At 43.3% G+C, this 22,692-nt stretch overlaps 1 protein-coding gene across 3 annotated transcripts in view; it reads right to left on the reverse strand.

Moving 5' to 3' along the window:
• ATG4A (autophagy related 4A cysteine peptidase) overlaps positions 1–22,692 on the reverse strand; it is a 54,395-nt gene that overhangs the window by 10,794 nt on the left and 20,909 nt on the right. For all 3 annotated transcript variants that reach the window (XM_045786276.2, XM_045786277.2, XM_087859879.1), the window contains 5 exons: positions 7,080–7,190; positions 5,690–5,761; positions 3,495–3,593; positions 1,012–1,113; positions 763–835 (listed from right to left, as the gene is read on the reverse strand). In XM_045786276.2, the coding sequence (XP_045642232.1) occupies positions 763–835; positions 1,012–1,113; positions 3,495–3,593; positions 5,690–5,761; positions 7,080–7,190 (457 nt within the window). The remainder of the gene's footprint in view (positions 1–762; positions 836–1,011; positions 1,114–3,494; positions 3,594–5,689; positions 5,762–7,079; positions 7,191–22,692) is intronic.

The following is a 22,692-nucleotide window of genomic DNA, read 5'->3' on the forward strand; positions in this document are numbered from 1 at the left end:
AATCTCTGCCCTTCGGGAGCTTGCATTCAGTGGCAGGCGTCGGGAAGGAGAGGGACAACAGGTGAGGAGGCCTGCAGGTGTAGGCGCTGATGCCACTCACCCCATTCACTTCTGAAACGTCAGTCTTAGAGCCTCCACCTTGCCTCTTGCTGGGGGGGGGTGAATTCTGCGTTTTAACAGACCCACAGCAAAAGTACCATGCTGGGGTACTTGGAGTCTGCTAAGAGATGATAAATGGATCCCAAGACTCCCTTGGAGTTGGTCTCCTCCCATAGGTAGTGAGCTCCCCGAGGCAAGGACTGTGTCTAGTTTATTTCCGTATACCCAGCACTTAGCACGGTAGAGCCACTCAGTAAATAATGAAGGAATGAATGAATGAGGCCTTTCAAACTCTACAGGCTGGGAGTCCAGGTCTTGCCTAGGCTGGCTCAGCCTCGGCCACTTAGTATTATTAGCCTTTCGGCTTCAAAGAGACCCTCAGGCTGATGGTTCCCTGGAAGGTGAAAACCAGCCTGGAGAGGGAACAGATACTGAATGAGTCCGAGGTGCTTCCCCATCTACCGGTACCAACGAAAACAACTCTGATCTACCAGAACAGATGTCTGCACGCGCCCATCTCAAAGAACTGTCTGAGCAAAATGGTACAGATGTTTGGCAGCTCAGTGGGGTGGCAAGAAGAGCTAGACTGAGGGGACACTGAGTTGGCAGAAGGGGGCGGCATAGGAGACAGTACAGCAAGGCAGACGCCAGACTCTTACTTACTTTAACACCTGTGCAACTGTATTTGGTCCAAACCATTCGCCAATTGATTTCCCTTCTCCTACACCCATTTGTGCTGTTTTTATGTGGAAAAAAAAAAGACGTTAGCAAAAGTTCTTTCAGCATTCCACAAGCTCCTAATTTTTTGCATAAATAATTAAGCAGATAGACAACTTCGCAGAGCCACATATAAGGCAGGGGATGAAAGCAGCAGGTACAAACATTGCCTTAAAACTACCGATGTGACCTTACCCATTTGATGGATAGAGTAGCAACAGTCCTTTCGATCTAAGAAGCACTGGAGGATCCGTTGGTATTCTTTGGGTTGTTCTTTTTGTTTCTCCCAGTTCCAGTCTTTGTAGGAAAAAAATGAATTAAAGTCATTTTTATAACTACTTATTACCTTTCCGCACTCTTACTGTAACTACGAGGTTACAGCTAGAAGAGTTGCAGCTAGAAGGCAGGGGCCGTCGAGTTAGAACATTCCTAAGTAACTTCAATTTTGATGAAAAAGACATCTGGAGACATTACTTTCAAAGCCTCAGTGGGTGTAAAGTAAAAGCAAAACAACGAGCTGACCAAGGAACTGACTAAGCCCAAGGGCTGAAGCTAGATAAATATTACATAAAAACAAGGTCAGAAAAGGCGTTTCTGGTCAGCTACTCCAAGAGCAGGAGGTCGCCACAAAACCCGGAAGTATATCCTTATATCACCCTGTCGCCATACTGTCTCATCACCACACAGACAGCAACGACTTCGGTCCGTACATTTTGGCAGCGTTGCCAAAAGAGTCTCATGGGGGAAGTGCTATTCAGACACACAACAGTGCGCAGGGGAATAGACACAATTCACAACTAAGGAAGCTCAAGAAAACAATGGCACGCTGCCACTTTTACACAACCTTGAAAAAGTTCACACTGACCTTTGGAAAAACAAATACCTTTGCTATCAAGTGTTCAAGGTTTCTTTGTGACCAAAACCCAAATAATCACGTCTATAGGAATCCCCTCTGTGCCTCAGGCATGGCCCCCCAAGTGCCGCAGAGCCTGCTTATCCCAGGACTTGGGACAACTGCAAAAATTCTCCATAATGACTGCTGTAGACAGGATGTGTTTCTCCCATTCCCTCAGCTCTAGGAACTCTGTCCCATGGGACAGCTCTCTGGGTCTTACTTGGCTTCCGATACATGAATTTCTCTCCTGAAGTCTTAAAGAGAGTTTAATAACTTCACGACTGAAGTATTCTTGAAGTTAAAGGCCATTATCTCCATAGTGTTCTGATCTCTTTGCGTCTAATAGTTCTGAAACCGAAGTTTAAACTTCGTAGCCAGCACAGTCTTCAGAAGGTGAACCACATCCAACTTTTCTTCTTTTTCCATTTGCTACCGAATTGTCCGAGTCTGGGGAAATCCTGATTAGCTGGCTGCTAAGTACCACTAAATATTGACTGATGACACTGATAAGTGAGCACTTCACCTTAACTATGAAGTAAGTGGACAGGAAGCATTCCAAAATGCTTCTTTACAAAATTACATCTTTGAATGTATCTGAGCTGCAAGATCGATTTCCAAATTCTCCCCGCTGTTTGCTTTTCTGTTCAAACAACCGAGACTGCTGACTGTGGGGTTTTATGTCTTCCTCATTGGCTTCCCACAAAATTCACTTCCGGGAGAATCACCTTGCTGTGATTTGTATACACGGAAGTTAAAGGGAACGGATCTGCTCCGAGCCAGATGAGGACTGTAGAGACATCACTGGACAAGGAGTCGGGAGGCCTGCCTTCTTCTATTCCCCAATCCATGCTTTTTCTTGGCTGTTTGACCCTGGGCAAGTCACCTGACTTCTTGAGCCTCAATCTCTTCATCTGTAAAACTGGAATTATGATACTCCCCAGGAAAAGCAGGTGAAGAGAAGGCCTCAAAGCCCTAAAACCTCCCCAGACCTTCCCCCCCAATGCCACCGTCTGCTCTGGCAACTGCAGCAGGATGCGTGAGGCTGCACTGGGGGGAGGAGGGAATCTCAGGGAGCCAAGCCAACGAGCTCAGCAGGTACGATATCATCCAAGGGGTCCTTTTCCTCCCTCATCCCCAGGTCAAACCCGGCTTTCACCCAAGTGCCTGCACAGGCACCCAGCAGAGGTCATCCTCCAGATGCCCACTGGGAAGCACGCACATGGCTTAAGAAAGCAAGACTCGAGGGCTTCAACGAAGATGACCGGAAGGTTCTTAATGAAGTGGCCTCCTGAGACAACTAATTTAAGGATTCCTTCATCACCGAATGGACATTCTCAGCGAACCCAAACCAAAATAGTGCCAGCTCCCTCATCAGGCACTTCCTTTAGGTCACTTCCACCCGTCACCAGGCAGACATTTTAAACGAGGTCAAGAAACAGACCGCCCGCCACACCCTTCTTCCTGCTCCCTTTGTTATCTGACCTGTTTAAGGACTCCCTGGAACAATAGCGAAGATGGAAACTCTAAATGACACACGTGCCTCCCTGTTCAATTCTGTCCCAGGAAAATAACTCTCCGGCTTGGTGAGTCACAAGGAAATGCCGGCTGTTTCCTTCTCGTGGGAGGCTTTAGCGACTTGTCGGCCCCGCCACGGCGGCTTGCAGAGAGCACTGTAGGACCTTCAGCTCTGTAATCGAGCATTCCTGTAGCTCAGCCCTGATGCTAGGCCACCAGCAGGCAGTGCTACTGCAGAGGCCTCTGAGGGAGGACACATTTCACTCACCCCTTCCCAAGTGTCTGCAGATAAGGGCCTGAGCCAGCATCATTTGTCCACAGCGGAGCATACATCCCCAGCCAGCATCTGATGAAGGGCCCGTTCCCCCTGTTGGCAAAATGGACGGGAAGGACTGTGAGTTCCCTAAATTGCCCTCCTGAAACATCAGCGTATGTGGCAATCACATAACACAGACAGACACACAGACTCAGAAAAGAGAGGCGAGAGAGACAGCAAACAGGGTTTGTTAGAGGGTGGGACTTGCAAAGGTGATGCAGAGTTAACCGAAACATTTTCTATGGCCAAAGACAAAACCAACAAATGAAAAAACCCTGCTTGGAGACTTCTCGCTCAGTGTGCACACAGTTGTGGTAGATGACTGCCGGGTATGACTACCGACACTAACCCATGCCTTATCATTATCTGCCAGACCAAACCTGGCTTTGCTCGGCTCACTTCTCAGGGGAGCCAGTCTTAACCTTAGTTAAGGATTCAACACTACCAAAGGGAATCATCAGCGAGGTCAAAGAGATCTGGAAGGCTCTTGATTGTGCTAAATATACATTAGGAAGATCTGAACAGCAAGGAGGACAAGATAAAATAGAGGAAAGAGTCCTAGATTAGGCATCAGAAGGACTGTCTCTAGGTGCCTGATCCAAGTCTCAACTGTAGATTGGGAACAACAGCACATACCCTGACGCCTACCATTGGGGGATTTGTAAACACTGAAGGAGAAAATACCTGTGAAAGGGTTCTACAACCCATTCAGGATGATGTAAATATCCGGTGTTATGTGCATGGCTGTCATTAAAAATGCTACTAATAAATGAGAAATGGGGCCACATCTTTAAAAGGCCTTAGACCAGTTAATAAATGAAGACAGTGGGTTCCGCTTTACAAACGCTCGATGTAACGAGAATCCCACGTACGTGGCCAGCCTGAGCTCAATATCCTTTTTCAAGGTACCAGTGAAATCAGATAACTTGGATAGCAGAGGAGACAGTCTGCTTTCATTGTTTTCCGTCCCCCCAACATGGAAGTGGAAAACGATGCTATGAGCACCATCTCACCAGACTGATTTTAAGGAGGGTCATTAGCCTTGTACGACACGTGGGCCATAGGGGACCACCCTTTTCCTTTGGTTGTGGGGACTGAAGGAGAGTTGTTACAGTAAGATGGGGAGGATTGGACCAACCCGTCAACTGGCAGGGGAGGCCCTTTGCCTCTTGCTAATGGTGGAATTACAGGCCACATTAGTACAGGAAGGATGCAGGGAAGCCCACATAAAGAAGAGACTGTCTATTGCCAAAACATTGTCAGAGTTGAACTGCAAATGTTCTCGAGCCTTGTGAAGATCTCTTCACCTAGAGAAAGTTAACAGTTCAAAACCACTGGGCACTAAAAATCGTTCTTTTGTTTGTTTTCCTGCTTCGGTACTTCCTGTGGAGAGCAAACACCGTCTATGTGGACTTGGGTTTGGGGCACTTATCAGAAAGGAGGATTTCACTCCAGTTACTAGGTCCAGGACTGCATCAAAATCAGACAGACAGACTTTTCTCTTAGGAGAACAGCTGCTACCATTTGGATTTGATACGCTTTTCCTACAGGGCCATGATACAGGAATAGGCCACCCTACTCGCAAACAGCTTAGATTTTCTCTAAAGGGAGCCTATTTGCTTAGCTTATTGACCTGTCCTGCTTTTCTAGACGGCAGCTGCTACTCTAACAGCCTATAATTAGTTCCCAGGAAATCTATAATAATTCATCGTCCAGAGGCAAGGTGCTTTCATTTCATAGGGAGAAGAAAACAAAGGAATTCTTTTCTTTCTTTCAAGGCATAATTGTCTTTAATGATCATGTGGCTCCACAAAGAAGTGGATTATAATTTAGTAAATATTACCCAAATTAGAAGGTTGACTTTCTCCGTGCTCCTGGAAGTAAAATGAGGGATATAATCTGGCGCCTGAACACTAGGAGCTGGACTCAGAAGTATACTGGCGCAACACCTTAGCGCCAAGGAACCATACACGATGAGGCACTTTGGCAATGAAACTTTCGAATAAAGTTTAAGACTCAACTAGTCCCCTAAAGCACGCTCTTTGGCACAGCGAGCTGTTAATTCTGAGGTTTCTGTAAAGGCACTGATAACCTCAGGCAAGTTATCTACAAGGAAGAAAGCACAGCACAACAAATGATATACCTACCAATTGGTGAAAATTTCCTTCTGTATGTAAACCACAGGCGAGCACTTATATCAGACAACAGCTTAGATTTTTCTGTAATTAAATGTGAAATTGCAATTAAATCACCATATCCCATCTACAGATATCTGCCTTTGATTTCTGAGCCAGCAGAAAGCCAACTCATTTTCAAATAACCAGTCAATTCTACTGTGAGGGGGCTAGGGAAGTTCGGAGGAACCCCAATCTCATCTTAGCCAAGTAATTTCAGCATTTCTCCTCACCTAGGTTTTGACCAGAGCTACTGGCCGGGTGGTTCCTTGTCTCCTTCTCACTGAGCAACATGGCCCTGGCAGGTACTAACACTGGGGTCATGGCCAAGAGACAAGGAATAGGAAAAGCAAGGATAACCCACTAGCAAGGCAATCAGCCCCTGCCTGAATGATGACGGTTGGATCCCTTACCGGTACCCACTGTCCATTATCTAAAACTAAGGGGGGAGTATTGCGGGGGGCACATATGTGTGTGCATTGCATATGTTTAACTAAAAAGGAGAGATCCCTGTCTGTACTACCTCCTGCAACTGGCATTTGTCATCTAAATGGATACAGAACATCACAAGCGCTTTTGTGTCTTTCTTTAAAGCACTTCTTGCATTGTGATCAGCTCCTTCCTATCTCCTCCTCTATGCTGGGGCCTTCAAAGAGGATCTCTCCTCAGATAAACAGAAAAAGCAGAGTTGACTCCCTCCAAGCTCAGGCTTCATCTGGGTGCTGGGTTGTTAGCAGTGTTAGGTGCAAAGGTCTTCCCCAATCTATAAGTATATAAAGGGAGGGGAAGAAATATCCCAGCCCCTTCTCCAACCAGCTCCAGTGGCTAAAAGTTCAGAATACACTGAGACAGTGCTAACAGTCAGTGGAAGATCGACAATTACAAGACTCCTTAGTGTCTGAGAGTTTCTGACAGCCATGGGCTGATTAGAAGTCCCCTAGGTGGCAGCGTTTTGAATCTAGACAGAAAAGGACACAAGGGGAATGAGAAGTATGTAGCCCAGGCATTGCTGACTAAGTACTGGTTAGTGATACTAGGAGTTTGAAACCCACAGCTTACAGAATTCAGGAGTTCTCCTTTAAAGAGAAGAATAAAAATATATCTGACTTTTCTCAAATTGTACTAACACCTATAACCATGCGAACTCCCTGCTAGGGACTCTCGGGGCCTTGGAAGGGACCCATGCAAGCAAGGGGTCTGAGGCTTGAACTCCCCTGGCTACAGGGTCTGTATCCACCCAGGAGTGGCATTAATGGTGACCAAAGTCACTCTCCACCAACCCAACGTGGAAAAATGGGTAGGTCCTTAACCTCGGGCACCCACCTCATGTGGGTTCTCACAGACAAATGCTACCAAACCTTACCCGTTTTGAGGAGATGCTGTTTCCCCAAGATCCATACCAGCTCATCTGTATCTGGAAATTCTTCTAGGTAGTCAGCAAAAATAGTAATCTGGTTTTCATACTTGGATAAAACTGAAAGAAAAGGAGAGAAATTTACGGCAAAATGTAATGGACTGGGTTTGCTTCTGTGGCTTACTGATTATTACCTCTGTACTGAAGGTGAAAGGTCATTGGCTTGAAGCACATGGAAGCAAATCCTTTTCTTTGAGGAACAAAGATACTCACGAGGCCTCAAAATCCTTTTGACCACCTATCTTCACCTTCCCTTTCTTGCAGTCCCATTTGGCACCATCTCTGAATACTTAGTCACAGTCATTTCAGAATCTTTTCGTCATGGGGTCTTTTTTGTTCATAGCCACTTAGCTAGCTTCTAGCAAGAGTGTGTCGAGGTGAAACGGTAATAGCTAATGCTTGCATACCCCACTCCTGCCCACATCACGGGAACACTGTGAGGTTTCAAGCAGCCAGTGGCTTTGGAAGGGGCTGTGACGAATGTGAAAGATTACACAGCTGTGAAAATGTAAGATTTCAGCTGGAAGCCCAGATGTTTTCATAGTCCTTTTAATTGCCATTTTATTCACATATCACTTCTGCAAAGAAGGATCTTGAAGCTGGAGGTAAAAATAGCTTGTTCTTGGGATTCACAGAGGCCTGTGGTTCTCTCTCAAGATAAAGTAACTGAATAAAACAGAATTAAATGCTGCAGGTTCATGGGCCAGACTCCCAGAACTTAAGACCACATAATGTGGGATGAGGTAAAATTCACTTTTGTACCACCTGTGGGGGAAAGAGTCTGCTGAAAGAGTTAAGACTGACTTACGAAGGGGGCTATCTCAAAAGTTCTCTTTAAGCAATTTTCTTGAAGAAAATAAGATTATAGGTGGTAAACAAGTTTCCAAACTAGCCCACAAAAACGTATTTTAACCTGTAACCAGAGAAATCAAATTGATAGTATAGGAGCTCTTGGAGGCTCCCCAGCCCCTACAGGGAAGGGAGCTCAGAGAGAGCGGGGGCCCTTTTGTGCAGCTCCAAGCAGCCGCAGGGACTCTCCCAAAGCAGTCCCTGAGAGCCCCAGGGGAACCGTTTTCCTGTAAAAATGGCATTGTGAGATATGTTTAACCCACTTGAAAGGACGAATTGTTTTCTTTTGGCTTTGTTTTCTAAGGCAGGAGCATGCTGTTTTCACAGAAATAAATGTTCCTAAATATAAATGTTCCTATCTGATCATAAAAACAGGTTCACCTGCTCAAAAATACTTGGTTGGAGGCTGAAGTTATACTTTGTATAATTTGTGCAAATTGAAGTTACAATTTGTTTGAAGTTGTAATTTTAGAAACACAGCTACCCAGGGATACCACCTTTCTTGAAATTTATCACAGAAGCCCAATCTTTCTGGGATTTAAGTAGCTTTTCTCCTCAGGATGTTTTAATCATTAAGGTTAGAGTCTCCGGCAGTATTTCAAACCTGAAGAGGTTGGAAATGAGGCAGCCATTTTGTTCCCCAGTGAAAGCTCATCACTGCCGAATCTGCCAGGGAACCTGTGCCATCTTAGCCTTTCTGCCTCTGGCCTCAGCCCCTGGCCCAAGCCCAGGAAATACCAGGCTAAAAATGACCACCCAGGTCAGGCCATCCCCAGGAGGTGTGGACTGAGGTGGTGTAAGTCACACTGTGTACCTTCCCACCCTATTCTCTACCCCTCACAGGCAGGAGAAAGCAGGTTAAAATGAACATCCAGGGTAGCCTAGAAACAGAGTCAGAAAATGAGGAGCTCGAGAGGAGTGCGGGAAAGGGGCAGGCTGTCTGGCATTCCCTTGGTAGGGGTGAGGAAGGGCGGCACTGGATGAATGTACAGCATGTATGGATATAAGCCTTGGGTCTTTTTTTAGTACCGGCCAAAAAAAAAAAAAAAACATTTCTCTATCGCCAACCCTGTCTCAGTGAGTCACGGCCCAGCCATCTGGTCAAATTAGTACAGCCCCTTAAAGCCTGTGAGAACTGTGCTGTTTCATTTGGGATGGCCCTGACCAAAATGGTAGCCAAAGAATTGTCCCCTTGCTCTTCAGCCCTTCTCGGGCCGGCAAGAAGGTCATTACCATCTCTATTCTTCCTGATTCTCCCCATAGAAGATGGACTCCCAGAATGCAGTGCATCGGGCCACAGCCAGCCCCAGGTAAAGCTACATGGATGAAGCAAATGAAAGCCAGAAGAGAAGCTGGGATTAACAGAAGCAAAGAGTGGTAACATGGGGAGGGTATATACAAGACAGTCTGGCAAGGAAGGGGAATAGGTCATCCACAAGGAGAACTCAGAGTGATGAAGAAGCAAACTGGGACATCACTGAGGTGCAGAAGTGAAGTCGCATTTCCAACAGAATCACTTCTAACGTAATCCTTTTTAAAAAATTTCATAAACTACCTTTATCTTGCCTTAAAAACAACAAACAAGACATCAGCCCCATATGAGTTTCCTGCCCTTTCAGACTATTGAAAGAGATAGGAACTATCCAGGCAGAGCTACAAAGACCATAGCTGGGTGGACCAAGAATTTCCTTCTACAAGGTCTGGTGAACAACAGGCTTCCCTCTGTTCCATTTTACTTTAATAATGATTATTGCACTGAAGTCTCTGCTGGGTTGGCTTAGTGGTCAGCTAATAACTGAACAAAGACTTCCTCAGACTCCTGGAACCAGCAAGTCTCTCGGTCTCGGCCAAGAGGCTCTGTGTACATGTTGGGACATGTCTTCCACGCTCAGCCAGGCAGTTGATAACTTTGCCTTAGTCTTCCCTTGTGCAGAGCTTGGGATCAGCCAGAGTGAAAGCTTAGGGCCCCCTCAGGTCTTTCCTGAGCATGCACACAACACTGGGAATGCACACAGCCCTGAGCATGCAGATAGTCTTCTAGATTCCCGGGGTGGGCCCAAACGTTTCAAGCTCCAAGGGACATGCTATGCCTTAGCTTTCTCCTTTAAGCTTTTTGGTTATCTACTGCCTCGGGCAGCTATGAAGTCTATCGATGGCCTCTGTAATGGTTTTCTTATTTTATCATTTTATTTTTAATTGAAGTATAGCTGACACACAATATTATATTAGTTCTAGGTGTACAACATAGTGATTTGACAATTTATACATTACTCAATTGTCACCACGATAAGTGTGGTCACCATCTGTCACCAATTATTACAGTATTATTGACTATATTCCCTATGCTATACTTTCAGTCCCCATGACTTATTTATTTTATAACTGGAAGTTTATACCTCTTAATACCCTTCACTTATTTTACCCATTCCCCCAGCCCTTTCCCCTCTGGCAGCCACCAGTTCGTTCTCTGTAATTTTGAGTCTGTTCCTGGTTTGTTCATTTGCTTGTTTTGTTTTTTAGATTCCACATATAAGTGAAATATATGGTATTTGTCTTTCTCTGCCTGACTTATTTCACTTAACATAATACGTTCTAGATCCATCCATGTTGTCACAAATGACAAGATTTCATTCGTTTTTATGGTTGAGTAATATTCTATCACACACACAGACATCCTCCTTATCCTTTCATCTACTGATGGACAGTTGGGTTGCTTCCATATCTTGGCTAGTGTAAATAATGCTATAACAAACATAGGGGTGCATATATCTTTTCTAATTAACGTTTTTGTTTTCTTCAGGTAAATACCCGGAAGTTGAATTACTGGATCGTATGATATTTCTATTTTTAATTTTTTGAGAAACCTCCATACTGTTTTCCACAGTGGCTGCACCTCTAATAGTTAAAAAAAAAGCCCCTGCCACTCCAAGTCAGGACAAATAAATACAGTCTTGCAAGTGGGGTCTTCCCAGGAACCATCAGAAAGATCAAATAATGACAATTCTCTAAAAATGAGGCTTGGGGCGCCTGGGTGGCTCAGTCAGTTAAGCATCAGCCTTAGGCTCAGGTCATGATCTTGGGGTCCTGGGATCAAGCCCCATGTCAGGCTCCCTGCTCACTGGGGAGTCTGCTTCTCCCTCTCCCTCGGCCCCTCCCCCTGCTCATTCTCTCCCTCTCTCTCTCTCTCTCTTTCACTCTCTCTCAAATAAATAAATAAAATCTTTAAAAAAATAAAATAAAAATGCTCCAACCCCATTCTGTGTCCTACAATGGCTGTCAGGCTCCTGGCTTTTCCTGGGATTGGAGGCTGTAAACTCTCAAGGCTCCTCTAGGGCTGGAGAGCAAGGGATGGGTGTAGGGCAAGTGAAAACACCACAAAGCTTACTATTCTCACCAAAATGCAGCTGCTTTTCTTGAATAAATACTCCCCAGATTGTTGCAAGCCTTTGGTGAATTTCCACACTTCTGAAAAGGTTGATTCTGACCATTTTTGCCAGTTTTTTCATTGTTATTATAGATAGAATTTTCAGAGGCCCTCAATCTGCCATTTCTGCTATGTCTTACTTTAATATGTTTTCCAGTCATTGACTAGATTTCTAAGGGTTATTTCATAAAATTGCAAGCAAAGGAGAAAATGGCTTTGAATGACACATTTTCTGATAGGGCTTACCACAGACACTTGTACACGAAGGCTCCTAGATTCTGTGGGGCTTGTGTCCCACAAACAACACAAATTCTCTAAAGTGAAATCTCACGGCCACAGAATCTCAGGGCCAGAAGGGGCTTGAGATACCACAGCGTATCTTCCTTATAGGCCACCTGATTCTAAAGGCATGCCAGGATGCTGCTGATTCCAGAACAGCCTTCTCAGCAGTACATACATATTTAACATACTATCAAGTAAGAGCTCCAAAAACAGAGGAAAATATCCATGGAAGATAGGTATGGCAAGGGTCAAATATTCATTAATATATCCATTCCATAAACTTTTACTGAGTATCTACTACGTGCACAGAGGCTAAAACGTCACTGACCCGTAGCTTCCATCCTCCAAAAGCTTTTAATCTAGTGGGGAGGCTAGGTCTGGAAACAACTAATAACAATAAGTACCATACTAAAGGAAAGTGATGTAACATACAGCACAGGGAATACAGTCAATCATATGGTGACAATTTTGTACAATGACAGATGGTAATTAGCCCTACCAAGGTGATCATTTCATAATATGTCAAAATATTTTAAAAAATCAAAATACTAGGTTGTACACCTGAAACTAATAGATTTCTGTGTGTCAAGTATAGTTCCATAAAGAAAGAAAGCAACGTGGAAGGCAACAAATGATTAATTCCAACTGGGGGTGAGTGGGCCTTCCACAACCCAGAGAAGGTGGTATCTGAGCTGAGGCTTAATGGAAATAAGATATAAGTGGGAAGGGGGAAGGGAAGAAATTCCTGGTTGAGGGAACATCAAAAGGATTTGGCAAGCAACTGAATGTGCTGTGGGGCTGGGGGGAGAGAGAGGGGGGGGAAAGAAAGAGAGATACAGAGAGAGAGGGAGGCAGGGAGGGAGAGAGACAAAAATAACTTGCAGTTTGCGAGTGTGGATGATGAAATGGGAGCAGCAAAACATGATGTGGGGTAGGGAGATAAAGTGTGATCTAGCCAGAACATGTAGGACTCATGGGTTTGGTTGATAAAAGAAGGAGAGGGTTAAAAAAAAAAAAGTAGAGGAAGACAACCTGCACAGGGATTGTGAAGAGGGACATGGTAGACGGCAGGCAGATTAGCAGAGCCTCGGAAGGCAGGTGGAATTCAAACAACAAAGCTCAGCCTAAAAGGTGCCTTCACCTTCCTCCTGGGTCCACTTAGTGTTCTGGTCTTGCCAGCTTCTGCCCACCCAGGCACACGCCCTGCCCCATCTGCATTTCTCTTCCTCCCACTGACAACCAAAATCTAGAAAAGAGAGAACTGGACAATTCTCATCATTTCAAGGGGGATTGTCATGTCCCAAACTGCAAGTTTTCTTGAATGTATTCGGCAAGTCAAATCCTAGCGACGCTGGGTGGTCAGATAGGGCGAAAGATGTGAATGATTTCTCTACAAACCAGTATAAACTTTGGCACCCCAAGAAAACATTTATCATTTTAGACTTACAATACAGAATCTTAACTGAAGGGTTCGGAGTCAGCTGGGCTTTATGACTTTAGGAGATTCTGCCATAAATAACTTGGCCCCACAAAATACATTTCTTACAGATTTCAGCCAATTCATCCTACTGACAATGGTGGTAAGAATCAAATGAAAGACAAAATTGGACTTTCTGGTTTTCCCTTAAAATGATTCTTCTGGGGGGCTCCTGGGGGGCTCAGACAGCTAAGTGTTTGATTCTTGATTTCGGCTCAGGTCATGAGATCAAGCCCCACGTCCGGCTCTGCACTCGGTGGGGAGTCTGCTTGAGATTCTCTCTCTCCTTTTCCCTCTATCCCTTCCCCACCTCTCTAAAATAAAAACAAACAAATCTGTAACATGATTCTTTTGAAAAACTTGTTGCCTTTTTAAGTATATTTTTTTGTTGTTGTTCTCACTTAAGGACAAACTGTTGTCTGCTATCTGCTGACTGAAACGCATTTAGAAACATCCATGAGGAAATGGGGTTCCGAGCACGAACTGGTAAGGAATGTACCTAACACACAGGTCACTGAACCTCCAAATTGCTGCCCCTTTTTGCTTTTGATAAGGAAACTCTGATCTTTTTGGAGAGATGCATTTTTCAGAACAATAAAAAGATGCCACTTTTTTAAGGTTTACCTTTGTTGATAAGACATACAAAGAAGGCAGGACATTGGATGGAAGGATAAAAAAATATTTGATTGGCTTTATAATTCAAGACTTGAGGCAACTATCCCACAAACTGAGGTGAGAATCAGCTTGATTATTTATCAACAGGTTTTGTTGTTAAGACTCAATCTGCTAAGTGCAAAGTGTGGTTGTATTCCCAAGGAGTACAAGTTACCATCATGCGGTGGGTCCAAAAAAAGCCCCTGTGGTATTGTATCTTTGATTTTGGACAGTATCCAAACCAAAAGAACAGGAATACTCAAAAATAGAGCTCATGACTCATGTAGGGAGCAAGATAATCATAAAAATATTTAACCAAAATGAAGAATATATCAAATAATTTTTCTCTAACATAAAAAAATGTGGGGTCGCCTGACTGGCTCGTCAGTTAAACGTCAGACTCTGGATTTTGGCTCAGGTCATGATTTTAGGGTCGTGGGATTAAGCCCTTGGTCGGGCTCTGCACTGGGCGTGGAGCCTGCTTAAGATTCTCTCTCTCCATCTCCCTCCACGTGTCTCCCCCTGCACGCACACGCACACTGTCTCTCTAAAAACATGTGGTTTTTTTGGCAGAGGATGAAAAGGAGGAATCACTCCTCACTCCTCTTAAAAAGAGCTCTAGCCTAGGAAACCTAAAATTTAGGTTCTAGTCCTATGCTGCCACTAACTAGCTATGTGACCTTGGAGAACTTACTGCAATTCTTTGGACATTAGATTCTCCATTTATAAAATGAGTGGTGTGTTTTTCAAACAACACATCATAACTCCTCAGTGGGCTATGAAGTCTACACAGTGGGTCACAACCAGCATTTTTTAAATGAAATTAAATAGAACAGAAAAATATTAGAACATATCACATGTAAGAAGGATTAACATCATTTCATGAGACTTGTTTGTGTGGATATAAACTGGGTGGCAATATATAATGGATTTCCCATTGTATTGTGGGATCAAAAAAGCTGGAAAGCCAGTGGTCTAGACGTACACTCTCCATTACAGTAGCCACCAGCTACAAGCAGTGGCTCACATTTAAATTAATTAAAATTAAATACAACTAAAATTTATTTATTTATTTATTTATTTATTTATTTATTTATTTATTTTTAAAGATTTTATTTGTTTATTTGACAGAGAGAGAGACAGCTGGAGAGGGAACACAAGCAGGGGCAGAGGCAGAGGGAGAAGCAGGCTTCCCACTGAGCAGGGAGCCTGATGCGGGGCTGGATCCCAGGATCCCGGAATCATGACCTGAGCCAAAGGCAGACGCTTAACGACTGAGCCACCCAGGCACCCCCAACTAAAATTTAAGTTACTCAGTTGCACTCGCCCCATTTCAAGCACTAGATAGCCACGTGTGGCTAGTGGCTACCATACTGGACAGCACAGCTATAGGATAGTTCCATCATCACAGCAAGTTCTATTGGGCAGGCCTATCCCAACAATGTATCTATGGTTCTGTAGGAGGTAGAGGTAGGGCAGGTTGTTAGGAGGGGTACTTCAAGCTCTGGGAAAAGAAGATGTATTCACTTGTCTCTCTCTTAAGAGAGTCTGTATATGAATTTCTAAATAAGTGAGCCAACAATTATGTACTAAGTTCTATACTTTGTTCTGTGAGGGATACAGAGGAAGTATCCTCATAAATATTCACTAAATGTTAAAAGAGCAATCGAAGGCATCATAAAAGCATAGTATCTAAAGATATGAGCCTTACATCCATGAAAAACCTAATAATAAAAGGCAATGCATAAGCAAGTATTGATAAGAGCTGAATGCTATCAAAATTCAGAAAAGGGGGAAATCAGTGAGCATTAGAGCCATCAGAAACGATTTCAAAGAGGACATAGGATTTTAACTGGTGCTTAAGTTATTGCTTCAACAAGGATACACAGAAATAAGACAGGAGAAAATTCCAGATTAGGGCAATACTAGTAAGTATGTATGTGTCAGAGAGGGGGCTAAATTCTGGAGGATACTGGGCAATGAGATTAGAGACGTGGCTTGGGTCTGGATGGTAGAAGGCAGAAAGCAAGCCAGTAGAGTCCAAGTCTCAGTCAAGCCACTGACAGTTTTCAGAGCGCTTTCACTGATCCTTGAGGCAGCCTCTTGAGATAGCCAGGGCAAAGATCGCTACTTCCAGTTTTGAGTTGAAGGAACTAAGTCTCAGAGAGGTGATGAGAATTGCCCAGAGTCCTATAGCTAGTGAGCAGTATAACCAGGATTCAAACCGAGTTAACCTTATTCTCCATCCATATTCTTCCCACTCTACCTTGCTGTTACAATAAAAGCTGGATTCAAGGCATGGAGACATGGGACAGCAATGAGAAAGTTGTTGTAATAATCCAGACATAAAGTGTTGAAGGCCTGGCCCAAGGTGGCAAGAAATCAGATGCTCTGGTTATGTAACATACAAACTGACTGTGCAGTACCCACTGTTTATAGGGAGAGTAAGAGTAGACAGTCTGAGGTTAGAAGAGTATAATTATTTTTAACTGGAAGTGATCTAAACTACCCCAAAGGAACAAATACTAACAATATAATTCATATACTCTGTCCAGATTTTTCCAGATGGCTGAAGGCAATGTTTTGGATGCGGTTCCTAAGCAAACAACTCTTTATGAGTCTATGCATTTTTATGAGCCATTTCTGTCTTGCTAGTGTTTCCTTCCTCTGTCAATTGCAATGTTCATTTCTCAGAACTAATTGGTCATATGATCTCTTACCTCATCTAGATTTCCAGTGAGAAAGGTCTAGTGCAAAAAGGTCAAGGAGCTACAGGCCTTGGAGTTTTTCCACACTATTTAGTAAAAGTAATTATTGGCAATTAATTAGTTAATAATAATTTACTAAGAAAATACTGAAATACACCATTACCAGACTAATCTTAAAAGGATCTCTTCACTTGTGTCACTGAGCTGCTCAAATACTTCCCCGGGCTTCCAAGATTGCTCCAGCTGATGGGAACCAAATATGAACTCATTAGGCTGGAATTTAAGGCTCTCTCCAATATGGCCATCTCCTACATTTACATTTGTTCCCCACTGATCATTACTCCTTCAGGAGAGCTACTCTTTTTGGCCAAAATAAACCATATGATACATTGGAGGCTCTTTGCTCATTCATGTCCTACTTATACTTAAGTCCTACCTCAAATGCTACTTTCTCTGTGAACCCTTCCTTCTCAATTTTCCCACCAAGAAGTACTTTTTCCTTCTTCTAAGCTTCTGAAGTCCCTGATTTTTATCTCTGTTGTGGCACCGGGCACTTTGTTCTCTAGATTATTGTTATTTGCAGGCATGTCATCTCTCTGCTATTGGAACGAACTCCCATCTCAGTCCACGTAGAGCTTATCTCCATATGCTCTAAAGCTCCAATCATAGGGCCTTGCGAGAAGTTGTCCCCTAAGGCTCATCAAATGTTTATGGAATGAATGGGCACACTGACAAAAAGTCTAAAACCTGGTTTATATGTTTATGCACACGTCAATTTAACAACCCTTTGTGGAGTACCTACCATATGACCAACATTGTACTAGGCCTTGGGGATAGTAACATGTGTTAGCAATTCCAAGTCTAATAGGAAGAGAGAAAGAAGGAGAGTTCGTTTTTATGCAGTATGGTCAGTGTTTGCACGGGGGAGCTCAGGAAGCACAGCAGAGGACCATCTAAGCCAGCCTAGGGTACAGAGAAGGCTTGGGGAAGAGAAGTGATGACAGGACTTATCCTTAAATGATTAGAGTTAAGCAAATATGGTAGGAGAAGGGTGTTCCAGGCAGGGGAGCAGCTTGGACCAAAACACCAAGGGCTTGAGAGACTGTCGAACAGTGAGGCCACGTGGAGACTGTCAGGGCTTGAGGCTGGAGAGGCAAATGAGCCTAGGAGATGTTGGCCTTGGAATCCTTGGTTTGGTAAGGCTTCTGGACTTAACCCAGGCTTCATGGAGCCCCTGAACGCTTTCAAACACACTCAGGAGGAGGTCTGGGTATCTCACCATTAGCAGAAAGAAACAGTGCAACAAGTAATTGCCTGCAATGCCAATCTTAGTTGTTGGTTTTAAAACATTATCAAATTAACTTCTGTTAAAAAAAAAAAAAACCCAAACGTGAAGGGACCATCTTTGTGAAGGAAGGGGTTAAGGTGGGTCTCTGTCTTGGGGCACGCTCACTGGTACAGCACAATGGGAGAAACTCTGAAGCCCTTTCCAGGAGGAACAGTAACTCTTCATTTAGGGTACTTGCCCAGTTTTCACCTCTGTTTACAATCACCTCACCCGCTTCCCAGAGCACAGGAATTTTCCCCATACCCTTTCAACATCACACTTCATTAGTAAACGTTGCCAGCAGACATATGCTGTTTAAAAATTCTTTACCTTTGATGTCATGTAAAATTATACTGCCAGGGTTAAGTTTTTGGATTGCAAAAAATTACACATGTACCTTCACTTTCAAAACAAAAAAATGTATTCCAAGTTAATCCTAGGGCAAATTTCGGTAAAGTGAACTTGATTTTCCAACATTATTTTGCCATTATTTGAACCACATTGCCCAAGAAAAGACTTTACTCCGTCTAAAAAAGATGCAGCTTGCAATAAAATGGCTCCACATCCCTGACGTGCACTCTATGAACCAGACACCAGGAAAATAAATAGCTATCTACCAAAAGGCATAAGAGACCCAACCGACCAACCACAACAAAAATGTTCTCTAATATCTGCCAGGCAGAAAATCTTGATCTGTTAAACAAAACACAGACCCATTTTTAACTCCAAAAGTGGCTCTTCATAAAGTGGGGTTTCTTATAAGATGCTCAGCCATCAGTTCTTTCATTAATACTAAGTTAACTTATTCTTTTTTTTTTAAAGATTTTATTTATTTATGTGACAGACAGCCAGCGAGAGAGAGAACACAGCAGGGGAGTGGGAGAGAAAGAAGCAGGCTCCCAGCCGAGGAGCCCGATGTGGGACTCGATCCCGGAACGCCGGGATCACGCCCTGAGCCGCAGGCAGACGCTTAACGACTGCGCTACCCACGCGCCCCAAGTTAACTTATTCTAAGTTAAAAATGTCTTTTTAGGGGCGCCTGGGTGGCTCGGTCGTTAAGCATCTGCCTTCGGCTCAGGGCGTGATCCCAGCATTTTGGGATCGAGCCCCACATCAGGCTCCTCTGCTGGGAGCCTGCTTCTTCCTCTCCCACTCCCCCTGCTTGTCTCTCTCTCACTGGCTGTCTCTCTCACTGGCTGTCTCTGTGCCAAATAAATAAATAAATAAATAAATCTTTTTTTAAAAAATGTCACTCGCTTAGAGAGGTCTTTAAAAAAATGTCTTTTTATTGCACCCACCCTGGCGACTCCACTCCTAGGTTTATGTCCAAGAAAAATGAGTGTTTGTGTCCACCGAAAGATGTGGTCAAAAATGTTCATAGCAGCTTTACTCATAATACCCAAGACCTAGAAACAGTGCAAGTGTCCATCAATGGGGCACTAGCAACACAGTGTTAGTGTTCTTCCCAAACGCATATATTGAAGCCCTAATTCTCAGTACGATGGTATTTGGAGGTGGGCCCTTTGGGAGGTCATGAGGTCATGAGGATAGAATCCCCATGAGTGGGATCAGTTCCCTTATAAGAAGAGACACCAGAGAGATGATCTCTCTCCATCGTGGGAGGACACAACAAGAAGGTAGCCATTTGCAAGCCAGAAAGAGAGACCTCGCCACATGCCGAACCTGCTGGTGCCATGACGTCGGGCTTCCCAGCCCCCAGAACTGCGAGAAACAAACGTTTGTTGTTGAAGCCATCTGGTCTACGAAGCTGTGTTACAGCAGCCTGAACAGACTAAGGCAAGGAGGATGGAACAATTGTGGCGAATCATTCAAAGCAATGGTCCACGGCGACAAAAAAGACCTAATATGATGTACAAAACACAGATAAATCTTAAACAGAAGAAGTCAGACACAAAATAGTACATACAATATGATTCTATTTATATAAAGCTTGAAATCAGACAAAACTCATGTACGATAATAGCACTCAGAATAGTTGTTACCTTTGGGAGGTGGTGTTGGCTGGTGGGAGGAGGCAAGACAGAGACTTTGAGGCACCCGAGGTGGGGGAAGAAATGTTCTTTATCTTGATCTGGGTGGAGGGTGCACATATATAAAATTTCACTGAGCTGTACGCTTAAGATTTGTGCACTTATGTATGTAAAGAATACCTCAATTCAAGAAGAGAGAAAAAGATAAGTCTCTATATTGGATTGATTTCTGGTACAGACTGGTGATACAGATCAAACTTATGCTAACAGCAAAATATTCTCTTGTTATCAGGAGCAGAGGTGTAGTTCTAAATTTCTCCCCCCCCCACACACACACACATCAAATCCAAGTGAAAGTATTTTGGGGCTTCAGATACTATTTAGATGTCAAGCTAATTTATTGGATTTTTCAACTTAGACCTTTCCAAAATGCTATCTATTTTGCAAGCTCACTTTGATTACGAATTCCCAAATGTATTAATTCTTCTTTTCTACTATAGCATTAGCTGGTCTTCATCAGAGAAATATATTGAATTTTCCCCCAAAAATCTTAGTGGAAGAAAGTGTAGTAGACTGAAGAAAACACTAGCTTATGAATTAGAAGAGCCAGGTTCTATTTCGGCTCTGCCTTTTGCTACATAAGTCACCTTGGGCTACTCTTTTAAACTAAGATTCCCTTTCCTTATCCATAAAATGTAGATAATACCTTCCCTACAGGGCTATAGTGAGGACCAAATGAGAGAATGGATGTAAAAGTGCTTTGTAAACTTTAAATGAGTGCTAATAGCCCCAAAGCTATGTGTTTCATTAGAACTTGTGCCTGGTTGTGGCCAAGAGAAAATGTACTTAAATTTCAAAGCTTGTACTTCAGTTTCGCACATCTTACATTTCACTAGAGTTAGGATCAGCAAGTGCACTCAAATTCTAACATCTCTCAAAAGTTGAAACAATTCCATGATAATAAATACTGAAAATAGACATGTACAGGGATGTAGGATGAATAACTGCTTCTTTCCTTTTCCCAATTACGACTTTTAAGTGTATCTCCATTATATTCAGTTCATACTTCCAGAACTTTGTATTGCTTCTGCAACACTCATGCCATAGTTCCCCCTCTCTCTTATGAATTTCACAATAACTGTCCCTAAAGGCTGTTCCCATTTCTACTTTCTGCCATCCACCATGAGCACGATAGCAAAATTTAAAAATACTCCCCACTCTGAGCTCCTTGTCAGAGACCTGAGTACTCCTCGTCAGAGAGCCCCAAATAGAAAGTGCCTTTTCTTAAGTGTCACCTTTTAATGTTTGTTTCTCTGGTGACAGGAAGTGATATAGGCCAGAGTTGCCTCAAAATGCTTCCTGTCACCAGCTATCCTTTCCAGCAGATCCAGCAGGAAATGTCTGATCGTCATGCAATGTGAAAGGAGCTTGACAGAAGGAAAAACCAAGGTGATTTGGTTTCAAGGGCCCTAGTGGTTCCTGTTCCTGGAGATTTTGTTGTTAGTCCCACAGTTAAGTTCTCCAAACTGAAGCAAACCTACAGATAAACAAACAAAACAGACTACGGAAGGTAAACCCTGAAGCTTTCAAGACCCTTAAGAAGTATTCCCTTCAGGCATCGAGTCCCACTTAAGAGGTCTTTTGTGAACCTTCTGAGCTAGGGGATAAAAACTGATTTTATAAAAGTAGATTGACAGCAGCAAGAAGGGCCGGCTGACAAGGAAACAGACAGAATATCATAAAAAACTAATATGGATTCACATACACACACGTACACATACTCACACATACACACACACACACACACACACACACACACACACACAAAGACTAAATGGTCTAGGACCATGCAGTGCAGGGACAATCATTAAATCACATTTCAAGAGGCCTTAGAATACCACTGCATTATAGCATATAATAACTGATAGTCATAACAATGATCCTCCCTGAAAAAATCAGATTATGTCCCTAAATGCTGTATAAGAAATCAGAGGAGTAAATTGTTTCTTGGTTGGTTTTTTTTTTTTTTCCTCTTTGGAGAATTCCATTCATGGTAGTTAAAATGTTAAAAGCGTACGGTGCTTAGAGGGAATCATGAGCCATTTAGAAAATTGGTTACTCAAAATGCCTTTTCCCCAGAAAGAGTGAGGGAACTGAGGTTCTACTTTAGTCGGTAAGATGAGATGAACGCTGGTTGTATGACAGACGCAAGTGTTATCAGGAGGTCAGAAAAAGGAGATGAGCCTGGGATAGCATAATCAGAGAAGGCTTCATAGAGGAGGCAGGGCTCAGGGCTGTGTTTACTTTGAAGTCTCTCTCCATCCAAAGCCTGGTTCTGCCTTTCTTTATTGCCACCCTTAAGCAGCCCTGCCAGGGTCTCAAGTTTAGACTCATTAAACAAGACTAGTTTTAAGGGAAATGTAATGATAGTGAACAAAAAGAAAACTGGGATGCAGATCCTGCATAAAGGAGCTTGCTAAGGCTTCAATGCCTGAATAAGCAGAGCCTCTGGTATGGGCAGCAATTGTGCCAAGCAGCAAATAATTTGTGGGAACCATGGATGGAGTACCATCCATACCCTTAAATTACGGAAAAGCAAGGTATAACAAAGAATTTTTACTTCATAGTCTACTTTTATTTAGTATATAGAAGTATACCAGTGGGAAACCACAAAACATTACTGAAAGAAATTAAAGATGACACAAATAAATGGAAAGATGTCTGTGTTCATGGGTTGAAAGACTTAATATTGTTAAGATATCTATATTACCCAAAACAATCTACAGGTTCAACACAATTCCTCAAAATCCCAATGGCATTTCTTGCAGAAATAGATAAATTCATAAGGAA

The sequence above is a fragment of the Ursus americanus genome, chromosome X (genome assembly GCF_024610735.1).
Source record: "Ursus americanus isolate L20-20 chromosome X, mUrsAme1.1.p, whole genome shotgun sequence".
Lineage (NCBI taxonomy): Eukaryota > Metazoa > Chordata > Mammalia > Carnivora > Ursidae > Ursus > Ursus americanus.